The sequence below is a fragment of the Xenopus tropicalis genome, chromosome 4 (assembly GCF_000004195.4).
Source record: "Xenopus tropicalis strain Nigerian chromosome 4, UCB_Xtro_10.0, whole genome shotgun sequence".
Lineage (NCBI taxonomy): Eukaryota > Metazoa > Chordata > Amphibia > Anura > Pipidae > Xenopus > Xenopus tropicalis.
Window position 1 is genome coordinate 94,735,676 of NC_030680.2, and position 21,810 is coordinate 94,757,485.

Below are 21,810 nucleotides of genomic sequence, written 5' to 3' on the forward strand. Positions count from 1 at the left end.
TGCTAGGGTAAATAATTAATTAACTAATGAATTAAATGAGTTAAGATTATTTTAGATAACACAGATTCTTCAATTTATCTCAAGCCACGGTGCATTTAACTTACAAACCAACTTGGCTCCATCTGTACTCTGAATACTCTGCATGGTTTTCTTGCTTGGTTTCTAGTTACTTATTTTACTGACAAGTAAATATTCTGGCACCTTTTTGAGCCTAAAATGTGTTGTTTGCATTCCCAAAGCATGTGTGGAATGAAGCTCTCTTAACCCAGAGAATCTCTGTCTGCTTTACTGGCAGTGATGATCGACCTCAGCTTTCATGCAGCGCCAGTTCAAACTATTATGCATCCAGTGTTCTGTTTAATACTTAATTCAATCAATATTTTTGTTAAAATATTTCAATTTGTGGGGGCCTACAGATTTCCTGAATCCTTTGTACACTTAAAGTTTCCAGATCTATATATATATATATATATATATATATATATATATATAAAGGTAGTTTGAGAAAGGCTGTTGACACAGCCAAAACGTCAGTCGTGTTGTACTTGTAATAAATTGTATTTATTTTTTCATAAGTCCTGAGCGAAGTGGGTCGTTTGTGCATTTATCTACTTTGAAATTTTGGAGGACTGCACCCACGTATCGAAGTGCCTACCACTTGAACTGTTTAAATTTATATATATATATATATATATATAAATATATTCAAAAAATACAGCTCATCCCATGAATCAATCAAAACTAATTGGGTGCACACGTAGGTGAGTGGCTTGTATTATATACTATACACATTACCCCAGCACTCCATTATATAGCTTTAAGAGAAAATTAAAAACCAATTTTGCACACATTGAAGGAAAAATGTCTGCATTTTAGTGAAAAGAGACACGTTTAGTTACACGGTTTGTACAAAGTATGCATAAGCTGACGCGCCCCGTCAAGGCAGTGTCCTTGCGTCAGTCCTAACCTAGCCAAAAAAGAGAATATATTTTCTTTGGGGGGAGAAAGACCTTACCTGCTTTTCTCCAAAGAAACCATTCAGTGATTAAGCGAATAAATACCTTCTTAGCTGCAAGGCTATCCTTATGCATACTTTGTACAAACCGTGTAACTAAACGTGTCTCTTTTCACTAAAATGCAGACATTTTTCCTTCAGTGTGTGCAAAATTGGTTTTTAATTTTCTCTTAAAGCTATATAATGAAGTGCTGGGGTAATGTGTATAGTATATAATACAAGCCACTCACCTACGTGCACCCAATTAGTTTTGATTGATTCATGGGATGAGCTGTATTTTTTGGATATATTTGTATGGTAAGGGGAAGTGGCTATTCCCTAATTGAATACTTGCTCTCCCAACCCCGCCCCTTTAAGGATAGCCTTGCAGTTAAGAAGGTATTTATTCGCTTAATCACTGAATGGTTTCTTTGGAATAGGTCATGCCGTATAAAGAGAAAAGCAGGTATGGTCTTTCTCCCCCCAAAGAAAATATATTCTCTCTTTTTTTGCTAGGTTAGGACTGACGCAAGGACACTGTCTTGACGGGGCGCGTCAGCTTATGCATGCTTTGTACAAACCGTGTAACTAAACGTGTTTCTTTTCACTAAAATGCAGACATTTTTCCTTCAGTGTGTGCAAAATTGGTTTTTAATTTTCTCTTAAAACTATATAATGGAGTGCTGGGGTAATGTGTATAGTATATATATATATAAATATATTTTACGTGTACAAAGGATTCAGGAAATCAGGCCCCCACAAATTGAAATTTTATATATCTTCATACTAATAATGATTAAGTATATATTGTGTATTGGTATCTATCTTGGCTTTGTAATGCCTTAAATGAAAATGAGTTTACAATGATATAATATTTAGTAGAGAAGAAGAAATACCCAAAGTAGGCACCTCTTTTAAAAGCTAAATGATTTGGACCTCTATGTGCGTTTTTCTAGTTTCTTGGACACAGGCAAATAAAACTTAGCCTGAATACTCCTGATTCACAGTTCTTAGTTTGCCTGCCATCTGCTGGTAAAATAGTATAATACACAACTTTCTGTATAACATTTACAATATTTACATTCAAATGGAAAAGGCAAAACAAATGGCTTCCCAAACCGCAGTCTGAACTCATCTCTCCTGAGATTGAGATGTTTGTGCAGGTTACAGCTACGGCAAATATAACATCTGAATCTCACTACCTGCTGTGGGTTTCTTCCATTCATTTGAACAGAAAGAGCACTGGGTCACTGGAGTATCAGCCTGAAAAACCATAAGAGCCTCCATGAGAATAAGACATGTTGTATAAGACATGTTGTAAAAGACATTTATTTTCTAACAGCCTTTAGAGGTTTGCATTATATACATTGTGAACATCCAACCTGCAGCTTTCCTGCTCTCAACCTGGGTGTAAAAGGTAATGCAATAAAAATCTCAAAATTTGCCTCAGGTCTAGTAACCCATAGCAACCAATCATGTTTGCTTACCAACAGGTAACCAGTGCTGATTGGATTATATGGCTTACTAGATCTGAGACAAAGTTACATTTAAAGTGTTTTTTTTAAAGAAATTTACTCCACTGCTGGAAAAAGTATAGTCACATTTGTCTCATTGCAGCCACCACAGCAACCAGTCAGAGATTGGGTTTCAGCATTCTACCTGCAGCAGGCAGATCAGAGCTGACTAATGATTGGTTTTTATGGGTAACTGCTCTGGGACAAATTTGCTCAGTGCTAGTAAATGAGCTCCATGTATTTTGTTTGTATATTTCCTGGTATTCATTTCCTGGTATTCATTTCCTGGTATTCATGTCACATGTCAGTAGCCAGATGCCAAAGCATAATGAGAGCACCATTTCAGAACTTCCACAAACCTGACACCATATTAATGCCTGTTAGCACTTAACTTTTCACAATTAGGGTTGTAGATCAGGTTACTACATTTGACTTCTTGCACCAAATCAACATTTATTTCTGCAGAACAGCAGCAAATACTAGAATAGAATGTTTACAGATTAAGTGTAATGGGGAATGACATGCTGCCCATCACATATGCATGAATGCAATGCACAAAAGCAAGAGGTTGTAGATAGTTATACAGTTACAGAATAGATGCATAGAAGTTACACAGTAGTTCAGGATGGAAAAATAACCTTTTATCTGAAACATTTCCTAACCTTTTATAAAAATGGTTCACCTTTAAGTTAACCTAAAGGGGCAGATTCATCAAAGTACGAGTTATTATACTGAAATGGGTAAAATTGGGATTACTGTAGATACGATAATTTCTGATGATTGGAAATGTCACGAATTCTTATGAAAAAAATCATAATAGTCACGATAATATCGTACTGGCGATCCGAAAGTCACTAAATTTTCGTATCCGAATGATCGTAAACGGTGGGAAAACCTTTCTGACTTTGATCCTTCTGTGTATGTTTTTTGAAGCCTCCCATAGGACTCAATGGCACTCTGCAGCTCCAACCTGGGCCAAGGAAAATCACGATCCCGAAACTTGAATGAATCCAAAACTTTCGTACTCTGCACGACAAATGCGATTTTGTTGCACTAATTGTTGCACAAATTGTCGCAAAGTAAGAAAAAGTTGTGCCAATTAACGAAAAAGTCACAAAAAATTTGCACAGTACGAAACCTTCTGATCCTTAGGGGCACATTTACTAATCCACGAATCTGAATCTGAATGGGAAAAATTCGGATTGAAAATGAACATTTTGTGACTTTTTCGTATTATTTGCAATTTTTTTCGTCGCCGTTACGACTTTTTCGTAAATTGTCGCGACTTTTTCGTAGCCGTTACAATTTGCTCGTATATTGTCGCGACTTTTTCATATTGAGCGCTCGTAAACGGCGGGCAAAACTTTCAGACTTTGCATGATTTTGGAAGCCTCCCATAGGACTCAAAGGCAATCTGCAGCTCCAACCTGGCCCAAGGAAAGTCACGATACTGAAGCTTGAATTAATTCGAAACTTTCGTACTCTGCGCGACTGCTACGAAAAAGTTGTGACAATTTGCTCAAGTCATAACGCTACGAAAAAGTCGCGACAATTTACGAAATAATCGTAATGGCTACGAAAAAGTCGCAACAATTTACGAAAAAATCGCAAAATACAGATCATTACGAAAAAAACGCATTCGGACACTTTTCGGACATTCGTGGATTAGTAAATGTGCCCCCTAGTGTGTTGTAGAAAGGCATTTGCAACTTTTGCATTCGGTCTTCATTATTTATTTTTTATAGTTTTTCAATTATTTGCCTTCCTCTTCCTGATATTTTCCAGTTTTTAAATGGAGGTCAGCCAAAAATATTGCTCTGTGAGGCTTAAATATTATTTCTATTGTTACTTTTTGTTACTTAACATTTTCTTCAACCCCTCTGCTATTCGTATTCCCATCTCTTTTAAACCACTGCCTAGTTGCTAGGGTATATAAGACCCTAGCAACCAAATTATTATTTTTCAAGAATTCTGAAGGAAAAGTCCTGAGTGATAGAACTGAGCAGAGAAGCATCTGGAGACACTTGCTGCTTTTAGAGTTGCGTCCAGTCCCTGTCCAGACAGAATAAGGCAGGGGTAGGGAACCTATGGCTCGGGAGCCAGATGTGGCTCTTTTGATGGCTGCATCTGGCTCTCTGCCAAATCTTTAATAAAAAAATTAACGGGGTACATGGCTTGCGCTTGGCGGATAGAAGACAGGCTCTAAGCCACACATCCGGCATCCTTGGCACCCACCCTATCCATTGAACGCAGGCCACACCCTCCTCCACATCGCATCCGGCATCCTTGGCACCCACCCTACCTTGCCCCTGCACTCGGCAGATAGAACACGTGTTCTAAGCCTTAGAACAATTCTTCTATCTGCCGAGCGCAGGCCATGTCCTCCTCTGCATCGCATCCGGCATCCACCCTACCTTGCCCCGCAGCATCTGCAGCCAAACATATTGTATGGCTCTCACGGAATTACATTTTAAAATATGTGGTGTTTATGGCTCTCTCAGCCAAAAAGGTTTCCCGACCCCTGGAATAAGGAATGATCCTGATAACAATTCTTGAGATTAGCAGTGTTACATTAATGTTATAAATGCCAACAGAAAAAAATAACTAATGTAAACTGCAAAAATGGTCAGAAGAACAAATTTGTTGTGTGGCGGTTTTATGATGATAAAGGGGCATGTGTCTACCATGGTTGTTCTCTTCCTTGCCAACCATTAAGCCTGCTCAAGGTGCAGCAAGGCTGACACTGGCACAAATAACAATGACACTGTTAAATACAGAGACTATGCATTATTTACAGCTCCCCAGTGCAGCCAGTTTACCTTTCTGTATTATGACATGCCATTTTCCTGTACACTTAATTTTGGGGGGAAATTAGCTATGGTAGGCAGGTAGGCATAGGATCTGGATCGTAGAGACAGGGACACAACTTCTTCAGGCAAAACTCACAGGTTTATTTGGGACAAACTCTATCCAACATAAACATCACAGTTCATCAGCAAACAATTCATCAGCAAACAATTCAACAGCAAACAATTCAACAGCAAACAATTCAACAGCAAACAATTCAACAGCAAACAATTCATCAGCAAACAATTCATCAAACTTATTCATGATTTGTCCCCTCTCTGAGACTCTCACCTTCCAGGGTAAAGGTGGCCATACACGGGCCGATTGTAGCTGCTGATATTGGTCCCTTAGACCGATTCAGCAGCTTATCGGTCCGTGTAGGGGCAGGAACGGTGGGCAGGCTAAAAGATTTAGTCGAATCGGGGACCGCATCGGCTCGTTGAAGCGGTCCCCGAAACGACTGCGCCCATTGCTGCCATTATAATTCAACCGTTTGGCCCCAGGCCTACATTTGCCGATATCGCCCACCCGCTGGTGGGGATATCGAGAGAAGATCCGCTTGCTTGGCGACCTCGCCAAGCGAGCAGATCTTAACGTGTATGGCCGCCTTTACTCTCACACTCTGGAACCTTTCTCACCAACCCCAATGACCTTCACACATCCACGGTGACTCTCATACACGGGAACACTCAGGCTACTCACTCAGCCCTGCTGTCTCTCCCCTCCTGGGATACCAGCTCACCAGCCTCTGGCACACTTTGGCTTCTCACTAAGCCTTGTTGTTCCAGCACTCAAACATGTGGTCACGGCTCCCTCTGCTCCTTGCAGTGGCAGGCAGCACCCCCAGCCCCTCTGGGAGTCAGCCGGCTTTCCTGCCCTGTGCCCTACTCTGAGAGTGACCACACCTCTGAGTGACCCCTGCTGTGTAATCCCTCAACTCTTTTATTTGCTGGTTACCTGCAACCTAATCAGCCAGACAACTGAAAACACTAAATGGGCTCCCTACTCACCCTCCATTTATTCCAGGGACTCATTTATCTGGCTTTTCCTAACAAGAACACAGCACTTCCTGCTGCAAAACAAGGCATTTTCCCTGGTGCTACTTGTATACCACCTTTAACACTGGTTGAAAATACCCTAAACATTGTTCTTACTTATTGCATCTCTCCCTTAAAACTAACTGAGGTAATCATAATTTCTGTATAGTCATTAGTGGAGATTGTGAGCCATGGACACCTTTTTGGGCCCTTTGTGTATCTGTATCAGAAAGTGAAAGTTGCAGCAGTTAGAGAAGGGAGAAAGTGTAAGCCTTGTTTATGCAAGATATAATGAGGCATAATGTAGTGCTTGGTGACAAAGATCAAAGTTTGCTAGCTTCACATGTCTGAAGCACTGCATTCACAGGATGATATGCACCCTGCTCTTATTTGCCAGGTTTTCTGAACATGACATTTAGCAAATCCCTTTACAATATTGACAGATAGTCGGTGATAAATTTTAAAATAAATGTTTTTGCACAGTGTGAGAAACATTCAGGACAGCAACAAGCCAGTGTAATAATATTGGCATTTATATACAGAATGCACTATTTTGTGCAACAGCATGCAAAGCCAACCCTAACTGGACCCACTAACCTGCCCTCCAGCCCCCTCTTTCCCAACTCCCCAAATGCTCTCAGTTAGGAGAGCAGCTGGCAGGAAGGGATTTCTAAATCTATCTATCCACATATTCATTGTCAATTAACTTTACAGTATATTCAGTAATTCATATACATAAGGGGTCATAAATGAGCAAAAAGGCCCATATGCAGACAGTGTTGTATTCATGAGGGGTAGGCACGGGGCGGCATGTACCATTTTTCCTCCTACCACCCCTACCCATCATGTAGCTTGCATATCATTCAGATGCACATGTTAGGGATGCCTATGTCTGCCAACACTGCCCTCTGTGCCTTCAGCACCAGCAAATACTATTTGCTGCCAGACCCCAGGAAGAAATGCTCTCTTTATGTGCTTTAAGGGGCACATATTTGAACTGTTTTTATATACAAAACGGATTAGTGCTCTTTCACTTCTTCCCTATTTGTTCTTATACTTAAAGGATTAAAACAGTGAAAACCAGTAATTCTTGCGGAATTCTACAATTGGCTGATTCCTCTGAGACATTATCAATAATTGTTAGATACTTGGATTAACACAGATAAAGGCTGTTACTTAGTAACTCACTGTTAATACCTTAACAAAGTATTATACGGTCTAACAGAGGCAGTTCTCATTTGGTTGCCAGCCATGGAGAATACCACAGAAGCCCCTTCAGATGATAACCAACCTGAAAAATTTGGTGTGCCAGATATCATTGTGGTTGTTGTGTACTTTGTCTTTGTTCTTGGAGTTGGAATATGGGTGAGTCAGCTCATTTTTTTCTGATGTTCTTGTAAACAAATGTTATCAGTACAGACTGTCAGTGAATTCCCGGCATTTGAAAAACACGTACTACAATTCATAACTCAAACAAGTTTAGTGAATGTTCTCTCTACCTGAATTTTATATATGGGTTATTGGGGTGGTATATACCTCATACCTATACAGGTACACTAAGGGGGCCATTTACTAATGGTCAGACTTTTTTTTGTTCCGATTTGGACTTTTCCTAGATTTACTATGCAACAAAATGGCCCTTTTTACCTCTTGTATTAGTCTATAATCTGTATGTTTGATCTATATACCCTACTACTGTACAGAAATGTGAAATATGTTAATGTATTATTATTAGCATCCATACTTGGGTTCTGGACTGCAGCCTTGATTAAGAAAGGATTCTACTCCACAAGCCTTTTTTAAGTAGAGCAATAGAAAGTGTAATATATTTTAGTATCAATCTTAGAAAAACCACACAAAATAGGCTAGGAGTTTGTCTATAATGTATGTATATAAAAACTAACACACACAAAAACCTATATCTATATTAGCTTTTTTAGCTTCATTCTGGGACACGCGATCAAGTGATGTTGTACATTACTTTTTTGGTTCTGTACCAGCCCAAGGCAGTCACAGCCCTTTAGCAGGGAAGATCTGTGCCTCCAAAGATGCTCCCCATCTTCTTATCTGCTGATTCTCTGCACATGCTCTGTGCTGCTGTCAGTTACTGAACTTAGGGACCCACTCACAATATACTGTATATATAGAATATAAATATCACAATATAAGGCTGATTTGTAATTAATTGAAACAATCATTACATGGCAGCTCAGAAAGCAGTGCAATTTGCTTTAGAATTTAATAATCACCCATGTAGCATCAGTTTCTATGATAGGCAAATTTAACTAGATGATTTGCGATGATTCTTCAGCTTAGCTCTTCGACAGCTGCCCAGACGCACTGAGCATGTGCAGTGTCACTGACACTTCTAACAGAATCCAAGATGGTGACCCCCTGTGCACAACACGGAGTGCCTGAAATAATACTGTTTCAGAGATTCTTAAACTTTAGGCTGAGAGAGTTCCATATATAAAATACGGCATTTTATCCATACTTGGTTTTAAAAGGTTTATCTGAAATGGTGATGTCATGAGATGACAGATAAAGGGTCTTTCATTATCTTTTTTATGGGGAACACCAAGCCTAAAGTTGGCTATGTACAGTCTAATAACATTAATTATGATTTTGTATATTACAGCAATCCCAATCAATATCCATATACAATGGATAATAGTTGGTTAGGGGATGGGGCCTGTTTGAAAATCTTAACCATATCTGCTAGTATATGGTGTGTCGGCAGATGAGGAAGTAAAGTAAATCTGCAGCTCCTCTTCACTTCCTGCTGTTTCAATCCTTCTGGCAATCAGAACAACAGAAACACACATTATATGTTACTAACGATTTTAAAAAACAAAACAATAAGAATGAGCTTCTGCCTTATTAGTACACAGAAAAAACAACTGATCCTATGCGTGCACACATGTACTGTATATACTTTATGTACTTTACATTTATCTATTCCAGTCTTCAATCCGTGCAAGTCGTGGCACAGTGGGTGGATATTTTCTTGCCGGAAGAAGCATGACTTGGTGGCCTGTGAGTAAGATGCTAATAATATATGTAGGGACCCATAGGATTAAGCACTCCTATGGCTTTAATTCCCTACAACTTTTTCATATTACTGTTACTGGGCAGAGTCCCATGTATCTAGTTTGCCCTATGCCTTATACCTTATTGGTTAATAAGGTTGTCCACGCCCCCTGCAGACTGATATAGTGTCTAGCAGGAGGGTGTGACTTCCTCATGCAGTCTGTCTACCAGTGCAAAGCTCCATTGAGCCTGGGAGCAGAGCATAGGCCCCAGAAACAATTTTACCCCAGAGGATATCATCCCTCTGGGGAAAGTTGGGGACAGGGCCCCGTGAATGAGGTTTTAGCAAGCACAGCAGGTCTGTTATAGCACTTTCTAGGAAAGTGAAGTAGTCAGCACCTAGTAAGCAAGGGCAGGTTAATGGCCCCAACAAAGGAGAGTTTAGATCTGGGAGTATTTCTCCTATCCGGCAATGTTGCGTGTAGGGCCACGGAGTAGAGATAGTGACAGGCCACAATAAACCCTGATCCCTAATCACCCGGAGGTGATACCCAGACTACTTACACAGGGGTATTGACTGAAAGGTGTATTTACCTTGCCCAGACTCTACCAAGAAGTGGGATAAAACGGTGTACACCCTCTCTTCTTCCTCAGAGTGTACTGTGCATTTACATCTACCACTGCTGCGTGTGAGTATATGATTACCCTGTTTACCATCTTGTCTTGGACAATAAACTTGTATCATAGTTAACCAGCAAGAACCTCTCTGGTGTCCATATCTACTACATCTGCACTACATAGCTATAGTGAGTTGTAGTTCAACTACATCCTCAGCTCCTGTCTAGGTTTCTTCCATCTAAGCGAAGGCCCTTCCTAAGAAAAAGGGTCGCATGTAACACATGCTCTACATCATCCAAGCCTGGTTTAACCAATTCCTCGCCAAACAAGTTTTACATATATGTGAGCTAAAAATTACCATAGGCCCTTTAGTAATAGTGAGAGGTGCTATTTCCCAGGACAGCCTGCCATCATAGGCTTTTTCATTTGTTTTTCAGAGATTATTGCAAGTACTTTCCACTCTGACTAGCAGCAAATTCACAGCCGCAGAATGTGATGAGTGTGTTAAGTAATTCATTCTTTCGGGGTATCTACCTCACACATACCTGGATGACTTTCTAAGGCAGTGCTTTAGCAAATCCTGCCAGTCTTTATACTATCACTGGTACCCCAGCAGTAGTCAGAATTGATTCTGTTACAGTTTACCAGGGTTTTTAAACCCTTTGGAATTTTGTTCCTGATTTGTGATTTAACATTAGGTCATATCCCACTGCTCTAAAACCAAGCAAGATATATGAACATTCAACCTCCAGTATTTTCTCGCATATCTAGGATACCACAGCAGCATTAACCACTAAGTCTCAACCCAACTGGGAGTTAGGCTGGGACATGAATTCACTATTTTTGGCATCTGTGACCACAGTTTGGGAACCACTGGCATTGTAAAGAAACATTAATAAACATAAGAGATGGTGATAAAGACAAATCAGTAAATGAAAGTAGCTATATTATGTATCATATTTGCAGCAGCCAAAACACAGCCTAAATCTGTGGAGATTTAACCACAATGTGCACTGCACCCCGAGCATTGTATATTCTGTTCTACTAGGTAAACCAGAGAAGCACAAAGAGCTAGAGGTCCTGTATATCTCCGCTATTTAAGGGGTCATTTACTAACCATCTGATTTTTTTTTTTCCTGATTTGAATTTTTAGCGCTAAAAGTCGTAGAAAAAAAGTTTTCAAGATTTACTATGCGTCCAAATGACTTAAGATCCTAATTGGACAATTTGCCAGCTAAAACTTGCCAAGATCGCTGTGAGTAATATGTTTTACTTGCAGCGTTCCCAATGTTAGTCTATGACAAGGCATTTTCAGGAAGATCTGTTACCAGTAGTAATGATTTTTTAATGCTGGCTACAAATCTCCCTCTGTTTCATTGCCCTAAAAGTTCACCTTCATCACTAACAGGTGCTTAATGGGTTTGTTAATAGAAAAGCCTGGAGGTGATAAAAGTTACAGGAGGAAGTTAATCTTTCCTATGTTTTGGATTTGTTTAGTCATCAGTTTTGACAAGGGCAAGTTAATAATGATTAGGCGAGGGAACATAAACATTTCATGATTAAGCAGTTTCATAATCGTGTTCAATTCCATTAAGGGTGACCCTTACTGTGGATGTCCATCATGTAATATAGTAGCTGGCCTTAGCTAATGCTAGCTCCTCCAAACATACAGTCATTTTTTATGAAGCAAATGTAAAATGTAGCACCAGAAGTAGTAGATTATCTGATAGGTTACACTGTTTGTGGTGATTCCATGGCAAAAACATCTGCTGTATTTTAGCCATTATCCTCAGCATGCCAATGCTTTAGTTAGATCAGTGCTGTCCAACTTACTACATGTAGTGGGCTGATTATTTCTTATCTAACATGTTTGAGGACTAGATAAAATGATGTTGTACATTTTAAAGTCTATGGAGCCTTTAAGAAGATTTGAGGCCACAAAAATACACTGGAGGACCATATACGGCCCATGGGTCTCCAGTTGGACAGTCCTGAGTAAGATTATATGTGCCTATATTTAAAGCTACCATCAGATTCTTCTAAAAGAGCCTGGCAACCCCCGATTTTTAAATAGTGCAAAATAAAACCATTAAGCAACTGAGTTACAATATTATAAATAGTGTTTGAGATTTAAAACAATAAAAAGATAATGCAAGCTGCATGAAAGTGTTGTCTATAAAAGTACTGCATTGCCCCCCAACTCAGAAAAAGTTATGTATTAAGTGCAGGACTGGGCGCAAAGTGCAAAAAACAGGCACAATCTGCCATGTTTTCTATACTTTGTACCATGTCCTGCTTTCTGTGAATTTCCTGTCTCCCCCACAATGAATAAAGCACTGTTTCCATTAAGCAATACTATATTCATAAGGGATGGGCAGGGGGAGGTGCATAGGTGCATTATTATGCACTTTGCACCTAGATTTCCCATCTTCTAGGAAGCCTACATTTTGGGTGACAAATGCACATACTTGAATGAATATGCTGCTATGCCTCAGTAGCAAATTATTTTGAATACTTTACATTAAAGTAAATGAAATAGGCTACAAAGCTTGAAACACATTCAACCTCATGGGAGTGCTGTAACAGCTGTGTCTATTCTGGATAAGGATACTGATGGCACATTATTATACTGGAGCTGGTTTCTTGAATGCAACACTTCTCCAGCAGAGATAGTACATTATACAATTATAGTGCCAGAGTCTCTAGTAAAATTCTTAGCATTCTCTGGATCTATGGGCTCCAAAGGCTGCATTGGATATTGGTCCACTCTGACAGTCTGCTTTGTTATAAAGATAGGTAGAATCTCATCAAACATGACATGAGATACTGTTTTGTGAGACATGAACAAGAAAATACTCTCTCCAAGATAAGCACAATAGTGGCTAGAATGTTTTCACAAATCACATTTTATGGGTTGTTTTCTGGCACAAGAAAAGCATACAGTATATTTGGTTGATGGTTTGTGAAAAGGAATATAAACCTACAAATAACATTTTGTTATTCCACTCAACTTTTCAATATACATTCATGACAAATGTTCAGTGATGAGCTAATCTGTGAAAAAAATTGCAAAACAGCAGAAAAATTTGCAAATTTTTTTGTGCTTTGGTGCAATGTTGTTCATAGTTTCACAAATTTTAGACATCGATTTTTTGTCACGCTGTGAATTTTTGAGTCCGCCAGTGGCTCATCACTAGTTTCTATTTATTATAAAATATAATTATTATTAAAGCTGTATCTGTCCGTTCCATGCTACTTTCTGCACTAATATTTCTGACTATTGAAACAATGTAGCAAAAGCCAGTTAAGTAACAGACCTGTGTAAAAGCATGCAAAGCATTTTGGGAAACTAAGTCTTGGCTGTACAATTATATGTATAAATAACTTAAAAACCATTGACATTTTTTCATTAATTTACTTTGGAAAATTGCCTAGAATTACGCTGTATTAGACTTTTCATTATATTTAAAGTGCAAAGTAGCAAATGAAAGGTCAGCAGAATTCTGAGATAATGCAGTCTTACATTTATTTGATCCTTTGCTGAGGCTGACATGTCCTTTGCTCAGTAAATAAAGCAATAAATTATATTACTTTCTGCCTTGACTCATCTGCAGCAGATGCTTTGTTAAAGGAATAATAATGTGAAAAGGGCCCTAAGGGCTGGCAATATTGTTTTACCCTAAAACAGCTAAAACAAGTATTGAAGTTACTATGTTGTAATTATTCAAGAAGATCCTTAACACCCTCTTTAAAGGAAAAGTCCAGAACACTACGTCCTCCTTTTCAATCCCATATGGCCCCCATAAAATCACTCCTTGGTTACTGACTTTTATCAGGTTCGAACAATGATCCCCAACCAGTGGCTCATGAGCAACATGTTGCTCACCAACCCCTTCTATGTTGCTCCCAGTGGCCTCAAAGCAGGTGCTTATTCTTGAATTCCTGGCTTGGAGGCAAGTTTTGGTGGCATAAAAACCAGGTGCAGGCTACCAAATATCCAATTATAACCCTTATTTGGCAACCAATTTTGATGCACAACTAAATGTTTTTTCCGCGTGGCAAATTTTTCTGTGCAAATTTTCATGTAACTTTCGTGAAACAATTTGTCAATGGCGAAATGTGGAAATTCGCTGCAAATCCATGCCTGGCAAAGAAATTCGCTCATCACTACTCCCTAACTCTTTTGATAGTGGCTCAGGGTAAAAAAAGGTTGAGGATCCCTGGGTTAGAGCTGTAAAAGGGAAAGCTGAGTTCTGGTATTGGGTTAGTCATCTGTAGATTACATTTTTGGCTAACTAATTATATTGAAACCATTTTTATTTTTACACTGAACAGTTCCTTTAACATGTCACATGTCACATGTCACATGTGACCCATCTTGCAGTTTCAGCTTTGCATATGACTTTTTTTCTCCAGCTGTCCGGCCATTACTCTCTATTTCCCTTCCAACAGTCCTCTAGTTAACTTATCATCAAGTCAGGAAGTGAAATTGCTTAGCAGCCAATGGAGTTGGCCTGATATTATTTTGATATGGAAAAATTATGAGCGACAGATGACTGCTTGTACTGTTCTGAAGTTCTCAGACTACTGTAATACTACAACTCTTACTGCATAGGAATAGTGAAGAAAAGCTAAATCTGGCTATGATTATCACAAAATATGCTAGACCAGAAACACACACAGGATTTTCAACAAAAGGCCAATCTGCTCTTGTCCTCCCCTTCTTGTGTGCACACCAATAAGCATGACATCAGGCCAGGGAATCTTGGCATTTTTGACACCAGAATCCCCCTGCATGCATGCTAATGGGCCAATGCAGCCTCCAGCCTTAGAGTTTCTGATTAATATTCATTATCTTGTGCTCTCTCTTATTTAACCTATATAAAGCCTTTATATTCTAATATCACATAATTACCATCATGACTTTTTATTTTCTTCATTACACAATGTTTCTCTTTTACCAGCCATTCCACAGGGCTTAACAGTTCTACTACCTTGTGTTCTAGATTGGAGCATCTCTGATGTCTAGTAATGTCGGCAGTGGGCTGTTTATTGGGTTGGCAGGTTCTGCTGCAGCAGGAGGACTGGCAGTTGGAGGCTTTGAATGGAATGTAAGATTGACTATATATCAATTGTAGATTTTGTTTAAGTTCTAAAATGTATATCGCAAAACCAGCTCTAGCTTTACTGGCATGCATTTTTTTTAGGAAGGATTTAATCTTACTTTTCCTTTCTTGCATGGTTTATTTTAAAAGGCATCATGGGTACTGGTTGCTCTTGGATGGATCTTTGTACCAGTTTATATTGCTTCTGGAGTGGTTACCATGCCAGAGTACCTGAAGAAACGTTTTGGAGGAAAAAGGATACGTATTTACATATCTGTGCTTTCCCTTATTCTCTATATATTCACCAAGATATCGGTATGTGTGAGCAGAGGTACTGTTTATTACCTTAATGTTGCATTAAGATGGCCAAAGATCACTTGTGCTAAAAAGAAAACACTGAAGCAAGCGGTAAAAGAGTGACTTAGAGAGGCCTGTTTTGAAAATGCATTATGCCTATCTCTTCAATTGATAAAATGTATTCTTTTGTATTGTTGTACTAAACACTGTAGAACAATTACATTTAAACTAATTTCATTTTGTGCTTAACCTCACTTCCTTGGATCATAACAATTGTGGAAGAAGGAGAAGGTATTTAATCTAGTTACCCTTCTTTCATATATAATGAAATTATCCTTAAATGTAAACCTAATAACCAGACAACAATTAGGAGAAGAAAGGGTTTGCATACAGTTCTTAATCTCTGGGAAGGCAAGGGGAGACAGTAAGAATAGTACATTATGGACGCATGAACAGATATTGTAATAAATGATTTGTATGTTTTACCCAGTATTAAATTGAACAGTGCACTATCCAACTTTAAAAGCACTAACAAACATAGAGTAAAAGCTACTGTTAAACCACGAAACAAAAAACAATATGCGATACGCACCACTGGTTGCTTCATGAGTCGTTTGGTATAGTATGTTTGATTTTCTGATTTTTTTTGTATTTAACTGGAACCATTAAATGTTTGCATATTTTGCAGCTAATTTGTTGTGTAGTGTATGAAAGTTACTGTTAACTCATACACCCTTTGTGTTTGTGTTGATATGTGCTTTTTATTTCTTTCAGACAGATATTTACTCTGGCGCTCTCTTCATTCAAGTATCTTTGGGTTGGAACATTTACTTATCCACTGTGATATTACTGGCAGTAACAGCAATTTACACAATAGCTGGTAACTATTAAAAAACAATTGTTTTAGAAAAACAGGGAAATCCACACAGCATTCAAAATATAAGTCACAACTTTTCACCTTGGATTTTCAAATGGCAAGTTTAAAATTAAATGAACTGATACTAATATTAACACTTGGTGCTGGTTATTGACATAACTTCATTTTGGAGCACAGAGACTAAATTTAACAGCATAAATGCTTAAAATAAGAAAATAAAACAAATACAAAACACAAATACATAAAATTTATTTATAAACGACCCCGCTCTCCACCAGGTGGGCTGACTGCAGTGATTTATACAGACACCTTACAGACTGTCATCATGGTGGCTGGTGCCTTTGTGCTCATGTTCATATGTAAGTATGTATGTATTGTCTAAAACAGTGTGCCTTTTTAGCTAAAGACATATTTTTGTGAGAATTTCAGCTCACCCAATATTTCTGTTGTTATCTTAAATAAACAGGCTAATATTGTGTGCAGTCCCCTATCTAAAAAAATAAAATGTAATAATTGTATTGCTAAGATAGAAATCCTTTCCCTTGTTTGAGATGTCAAATGTCTTATTTATGGTGGCACAGGTACATAATACAATGTAGCTGTTAGAACAGAACATCAACAGGTAAATACAGGTCCACCCTCTATTCAAATCTCTAATGATTTTTTTTACCTGGCTTGACAAAGTCAAATAAAGTCGATACCCGATATACCATATCCACTTTCCACTATTCACATATCCACTTTCCACTGTTTGCATATCCACTTTTGAAATACCCTAATTGATTCCTGTTTGTTTAGCAAGTACTTTGCTTTCAATCATACATTAGAACATTTTCACAAAAGCTAAAAAGAACTTCCTTTAACAATTGTTTATGAACGTGCTCGTTTTGTTTGGTTTTGCCTTTTTTCTGTTTGCAGCTTTTGAGAAGATTGGTTGGTACCCTGGACTTGAACAAAAGTACATGGAAGCAATACCAAAGATCACTGTTGCAAACACAACATGCCATCTACCACGTGCAGATGCCTTTCACATATTTCGAGATCCTCTCACAGGAGACCTCCCTTGGCCCGGCCTCATATTTGGTTTGACTGTGCTGGCCACATGGGTCTGGTGCACTGATCAGGTAAGGTTGTTCCACTATCTAAGGAAATTCACCAAATATCTATTCACCAAATATCTATTCTGTTAGAATTGTACCAGTATTAGAGCATAAGCCATAATTAAGAAAAAAATACATTGTGTGTAATGTGAAGCTTTTTTTGCTTAACTGTATGTAAGCATGAACGCTTTTAGAAAAAAAAGTGGTTTTGGATCTGCACCCACCATATACACCACATTTTTACATTCAATCCAGAGTTCTTTCTCCTGCCATTGGTCTAATTTGATCTATATAATTGTGTGCCTATAGAAGAAAGCATAAGAGGGTACACATTTAAAGTTAACAGGGAAGGAAAATGGCCAGTGGGGACACATTTCAATAGTAAAACTGCAATATGACTGACCTTGGGGTAAATGTACCAGTGGGGAACTCTAGTTTTGCAGATGGATGCCGTTAACACAACAACATTAGAACACAACAGCCTGCGATAAAATGTTTTTCTATACTATTAATTTACAAAAAAAAAATTCTATTGGATTTGCCTTTATGTGACGGTAAAGAATTAAGTACAAAAGACCCGACACAGTTAATATTTGAAATATAAATACACTTCAAAATTAATTTTAGTTTTCCATAATCTCTTTTGCAGGTTATAGTCCAGAGATCCCTTGCAGCAAAGAACCTGTCCCATGCTAAAGGAGGTTCAGTACTTGGGGGTTACTTGAAAATATTGCCCATGTTTTTTGTAGTGCTGCCAGGGATGATCAGCAAGGCTTTATTTCCTGGTAAGGCTCCTGTGTATCAAAATGAATTCACTGAATTAATGGCTGCATTTGTCACTTAAAACATTAAGGTCTCTTAAAATTTCCACCAAAACTCTTTAATGTATTTACTTTTTAATTGGTAGGCTAGTATTTGTTATTCCTTCTAGACTCAGTAGAAGGCAACACAAAGGGGCAGATTTATCAAAATGTGAGTTTAGAGCTTAATACATAAAACTCACCCATGTTCTATTCATACCTATGGGATTTTTAGAGGCGTATTTATTATGATTCGGCGCATCCCTAGTATTTATCAATGGGTGAAAGTCATTTTATAAATACATTTCTAAAAGTCCCATAGGAATGAATGGAACATAGGCAATTTTTATGTATTTAGCCCTATACTCACATACTCTAACTATAGTTATTCTGCTAAGTGTCTCTACCTTTAAGTTCTCCAACTTGTAGTATTGGATGGATCACAGAAGGAATAGTACCAATCCCTGTTGGTTAACCTGTAGGTTAAATAAAAACAAAGCAGACTAAATAACCTTCCAACGCTTTTCCTGTATTTGAGTTCATTGTAATAGGCCAAAGTTGAGCCTTACTGACCCTACACTTTGGGAGACTCATCAAAGCCACGAATACATATATAAATAACTATGAATATAAAACTCTCCTGTATTTTTAGGACCCCTTTTTAGAGGTCCTTAACAAACTTATTTTTATGAATTTTCCTTGCTAATGACCTAAAGGTTGCCATTTGCTTACAAAATCCTGGTTGTGGTACCATTTTTAAACTGTTGTTGCAGTCCATGTGGCAGTCTTATGTATAGATACGTCACACATTCTGTTAATGCCTTTAGGAGGCGCTTGGATGAGTTCTTGAACAAGCATAATATCCAAGGCTATTGTGATACTAATATCTACAGTTAGTACTGATGTTGGTATATATATAGTTTATGTATGTGAGTGTATAGATCAGTATAGGTTTGTGTGTGCTGGGTTTACTTGGAAGGGTTGAAGTTGATGGACTTTTTTTTTCAACCAAATGTAACTATGTAACTATATGTAACACAGCATTCCTTAACAAATACTGTAAGTCTAGAGTATTCACATAGGTAGTTTTACAGTAATACAACCAGTATTGAATTCGGCCAGCGGGACACCGGGAAAAAACCTGGTGGGCCCTGCCGACCCAGGCCTGCTCCTCCGCTCGAACCATTCCCTTTCCCCTGATCACAGTCGCAATGTAAAGGAGAATGGAATGGAGGTATGCAGTACGCTGGGAGGAGGGCCCTGAAAGTTGTAGTCCTGGTGGGTCTCTGACACCCCAGTTCAATTACAACATCATCCATGTATTAATGTTATAGCAAATACTTAGCTAATCATTGTGTTTGTTTATGTAGGGACCCTGAGCTGCACAGACAGTTTTGCTTTAGTTTGGATGCCTGTGTGGTCCTAAATTCTATGTAGGAAAAATCTTATCCAGGTTAAAGTAATTTGCTTGAAGCAGTAGATGAAAGCGGAAGAAGAAATGCCCAGTAGATGGCAGTGTGATTTTGTATAAAAGAGAGAGGTCCTTTGTGCTCAGTGCTTTTTCCTGAATCCCACCTTGCAGGGAGGTTGGTACAGGATAAAGCCTAACAGGTGGCAGACCCAGTTAGGAAAATATAGAGTTAGGGCAGTTATTTCATTGTCACTCTAGCTAAGTTTGTGGCACAAACCACTTCTTTAGAAGCATCTTATATACATTAGATTTACTATTTAATATTGGACAATTAAATACACAAAGACTAACAACCAATGACTAACAATTAATTTTTATCTACAGATGAAGTGGGATGTGTTGATCCAGCTGAATGTCTCAAGTATTGTGGTGTTGAAGTGAGCTGTAGCAATATTGCATATCCCAAGTTGGTAATCACGCTCCTGCCTGTTGGTAAGATCCATGTTTATGTTACAGAAAGTAACAGAGTAAGACTGCATTAATGAAACATCATCATATTTTTAGATTTTAATTCACAAACCAGTCATCCCAAAAATATAAAGGCTTAAAAAGGAACTATTCAGAGTGGTCCTCAGAGCACTTTTTTGTAATTCATATACATTTTTTTGTTTTTAGTAGTTTCCAAGTTATTAGATGTTTTTAGCAGTTCTATATTGATTATATTAGGTTTTTGGATCAACAGCTGCCCCTTAAAGCTGCCTCAGAAAGCACTCTTATATATATATATATATATATATATATAATATATAGGTATAACAATAGAGAGTGACGGCACACAGAGGAATTTCCACACAAGGTCATCAAGTGAAAATAAAAGGAGATTTAGTCAGTCCAGGGACTGAATAAATCTCCTTTTATTTTCACTTGATGACCTTGTGTGGAAATTCCTGTGTGTGCCGTCACTCTCTATTGTTATACCAATTACAATTATGCACTGGCACCCAGGTATCTTACTTTGCTAATGGTGTGCTGCTTACTGGCTCTATATATATATATATATATATATATATATATATATTATATATATATATATATATATATATATATATATATATAATATATATATAAATATTCCGGATTTAGGTCCCCTTCATGAGTGATCATGGTCATTTTGCCATCTGAGTAGACACAGGCTCCCTGTCTTTTCTCTCCTCCAGCTCTGGAGTCTTCAATTTGTTCCAGTGCCAGTGGAGTTGAAAATTGACTGCTGTGCTATTCTAACTGTGCCAAAAGTGCAAGGAGCGGCCTTAATGATTGGGGCTGATCCACAAATGTTGCACAACTGCAGCTGCACTCGATCTTAATAAATATGCCCCAGTATGTGCTGTGTACAGAAGGTGTAATTTATTTTTATATGATCAGCTAGTTTTATTTAAGACAAATTATATATTTGATATTTTTTTATCACATTATGGAGTATCAGCATACAGTGGCTTGCAAAAGTATTCGGCCCCCTTGAACTTTTCCACATTTTGTCACATACAAATAAATAACTGCAAAGTGGGGTGTGCGTAATTATTCAGCCCCCTGAGTCAATACTTTGTAGAACCACCTTTTACTGCAATTACAGCTGCCAGTCTTTTAGGGTATGTCTCTACCAGCTTTGCACATCTACAGACTGAAATCCTTGCCCATTCTTCTTTGCAAAACAGCTCCAGCTCAGTCAGATTAGATGGACAGCGTTTGTGAACAGCAGTTTTCAGATCTTGCCACAGATTCTCCATTGGATTTAGATCTGGACTGTGACTGGGCCATTCTAACACATGGATATGTTTTGTTTTAAACCATTCCATTGTTGCTCTGGCTTTATGTTTAGGGTCGTTGTCCTGCTGGAAGGTGAACCTCCGCCCCAGTCTCAAGTCTTTTGCAGACTCCAAGAGGTTTTCTTCCAAGATTGCCCTGTATTTGGCTCCATCCATCTTCCCATCAACTCTGACTAGCTTCCCTGTCCCTGCTGAAGAGAAGCACCCCCAGAGCATGATGCTGCCACCACCATATGTGACAGTGGGGATGGTGTGTTCAGAGTGATGTGCAGTGTTAGTTTTCCGCCACACATAGCGTTTTGCATTTTGGCCAAAAAGTTCAATTTTTGTCTCATCTGACCAGAGCACCTTCTTCCA

The 21,810-nt window shown here is 38.4% G+C and overlaps 1 protein-coding gene across 3 annotated transcripts in view; it reads left to right on the forward strand.

Annotated features, from left to right (window-relative positions):
• The first annotated feature begins 1,423 nt into the window (after positions 1-1,423).
• The window catches only part of slc5a9 (solute carrier family 5 member 9), a 29,963-nt gene continuing 9,576 nt past the window's right edge, over positions 1,424-21,810 (forward strand). The window contains exons 1-10 of one of the 3 annotated variants that reach the window (XM_002931413.5): positions 1,443-1,460; positions 7,642-7,757; positions 9,357-9,428; positions 15,047-15,151; positions 15,296-15,460; positions 16,217-16,322; positions 16,598-16,678; positions 17,238-17,443; positions 18,069-18,204; positions 20,015-20,122. In XM_002931413.5, coding sequence (XP_002931459.2) covers positions 7,644-7,757; positions 9,357-9,428; positions 15,047-15,151; positions 15,296-15,460; positions 16,217-16,322; positions 16,598-16,678; positions 17,238-17,443; positions 18,069-18,204; positions 20,015-20,122 — 1,093 coding nt within the window. In that variant the 5' untranslated portion in view covers positions 1,443-1,460; positions 7,642-7,643. Of the gene's footprint in view, positions 1,461-7,641; positions 7,758-9,356; positions 9,429-15,046; positions 15,152-15,295; positions 15,461-16,216; positions 16,323-16,597; positions 16,679-17,237; positions 17,444-18,068; positions 18,205-20,014; positions 20,123-21,810 lie in introns of all 3 variants that reach the window. The other 2 variants (XM_004914002.4, XM_012961605.3) reach the window with 2 other exon arrangements.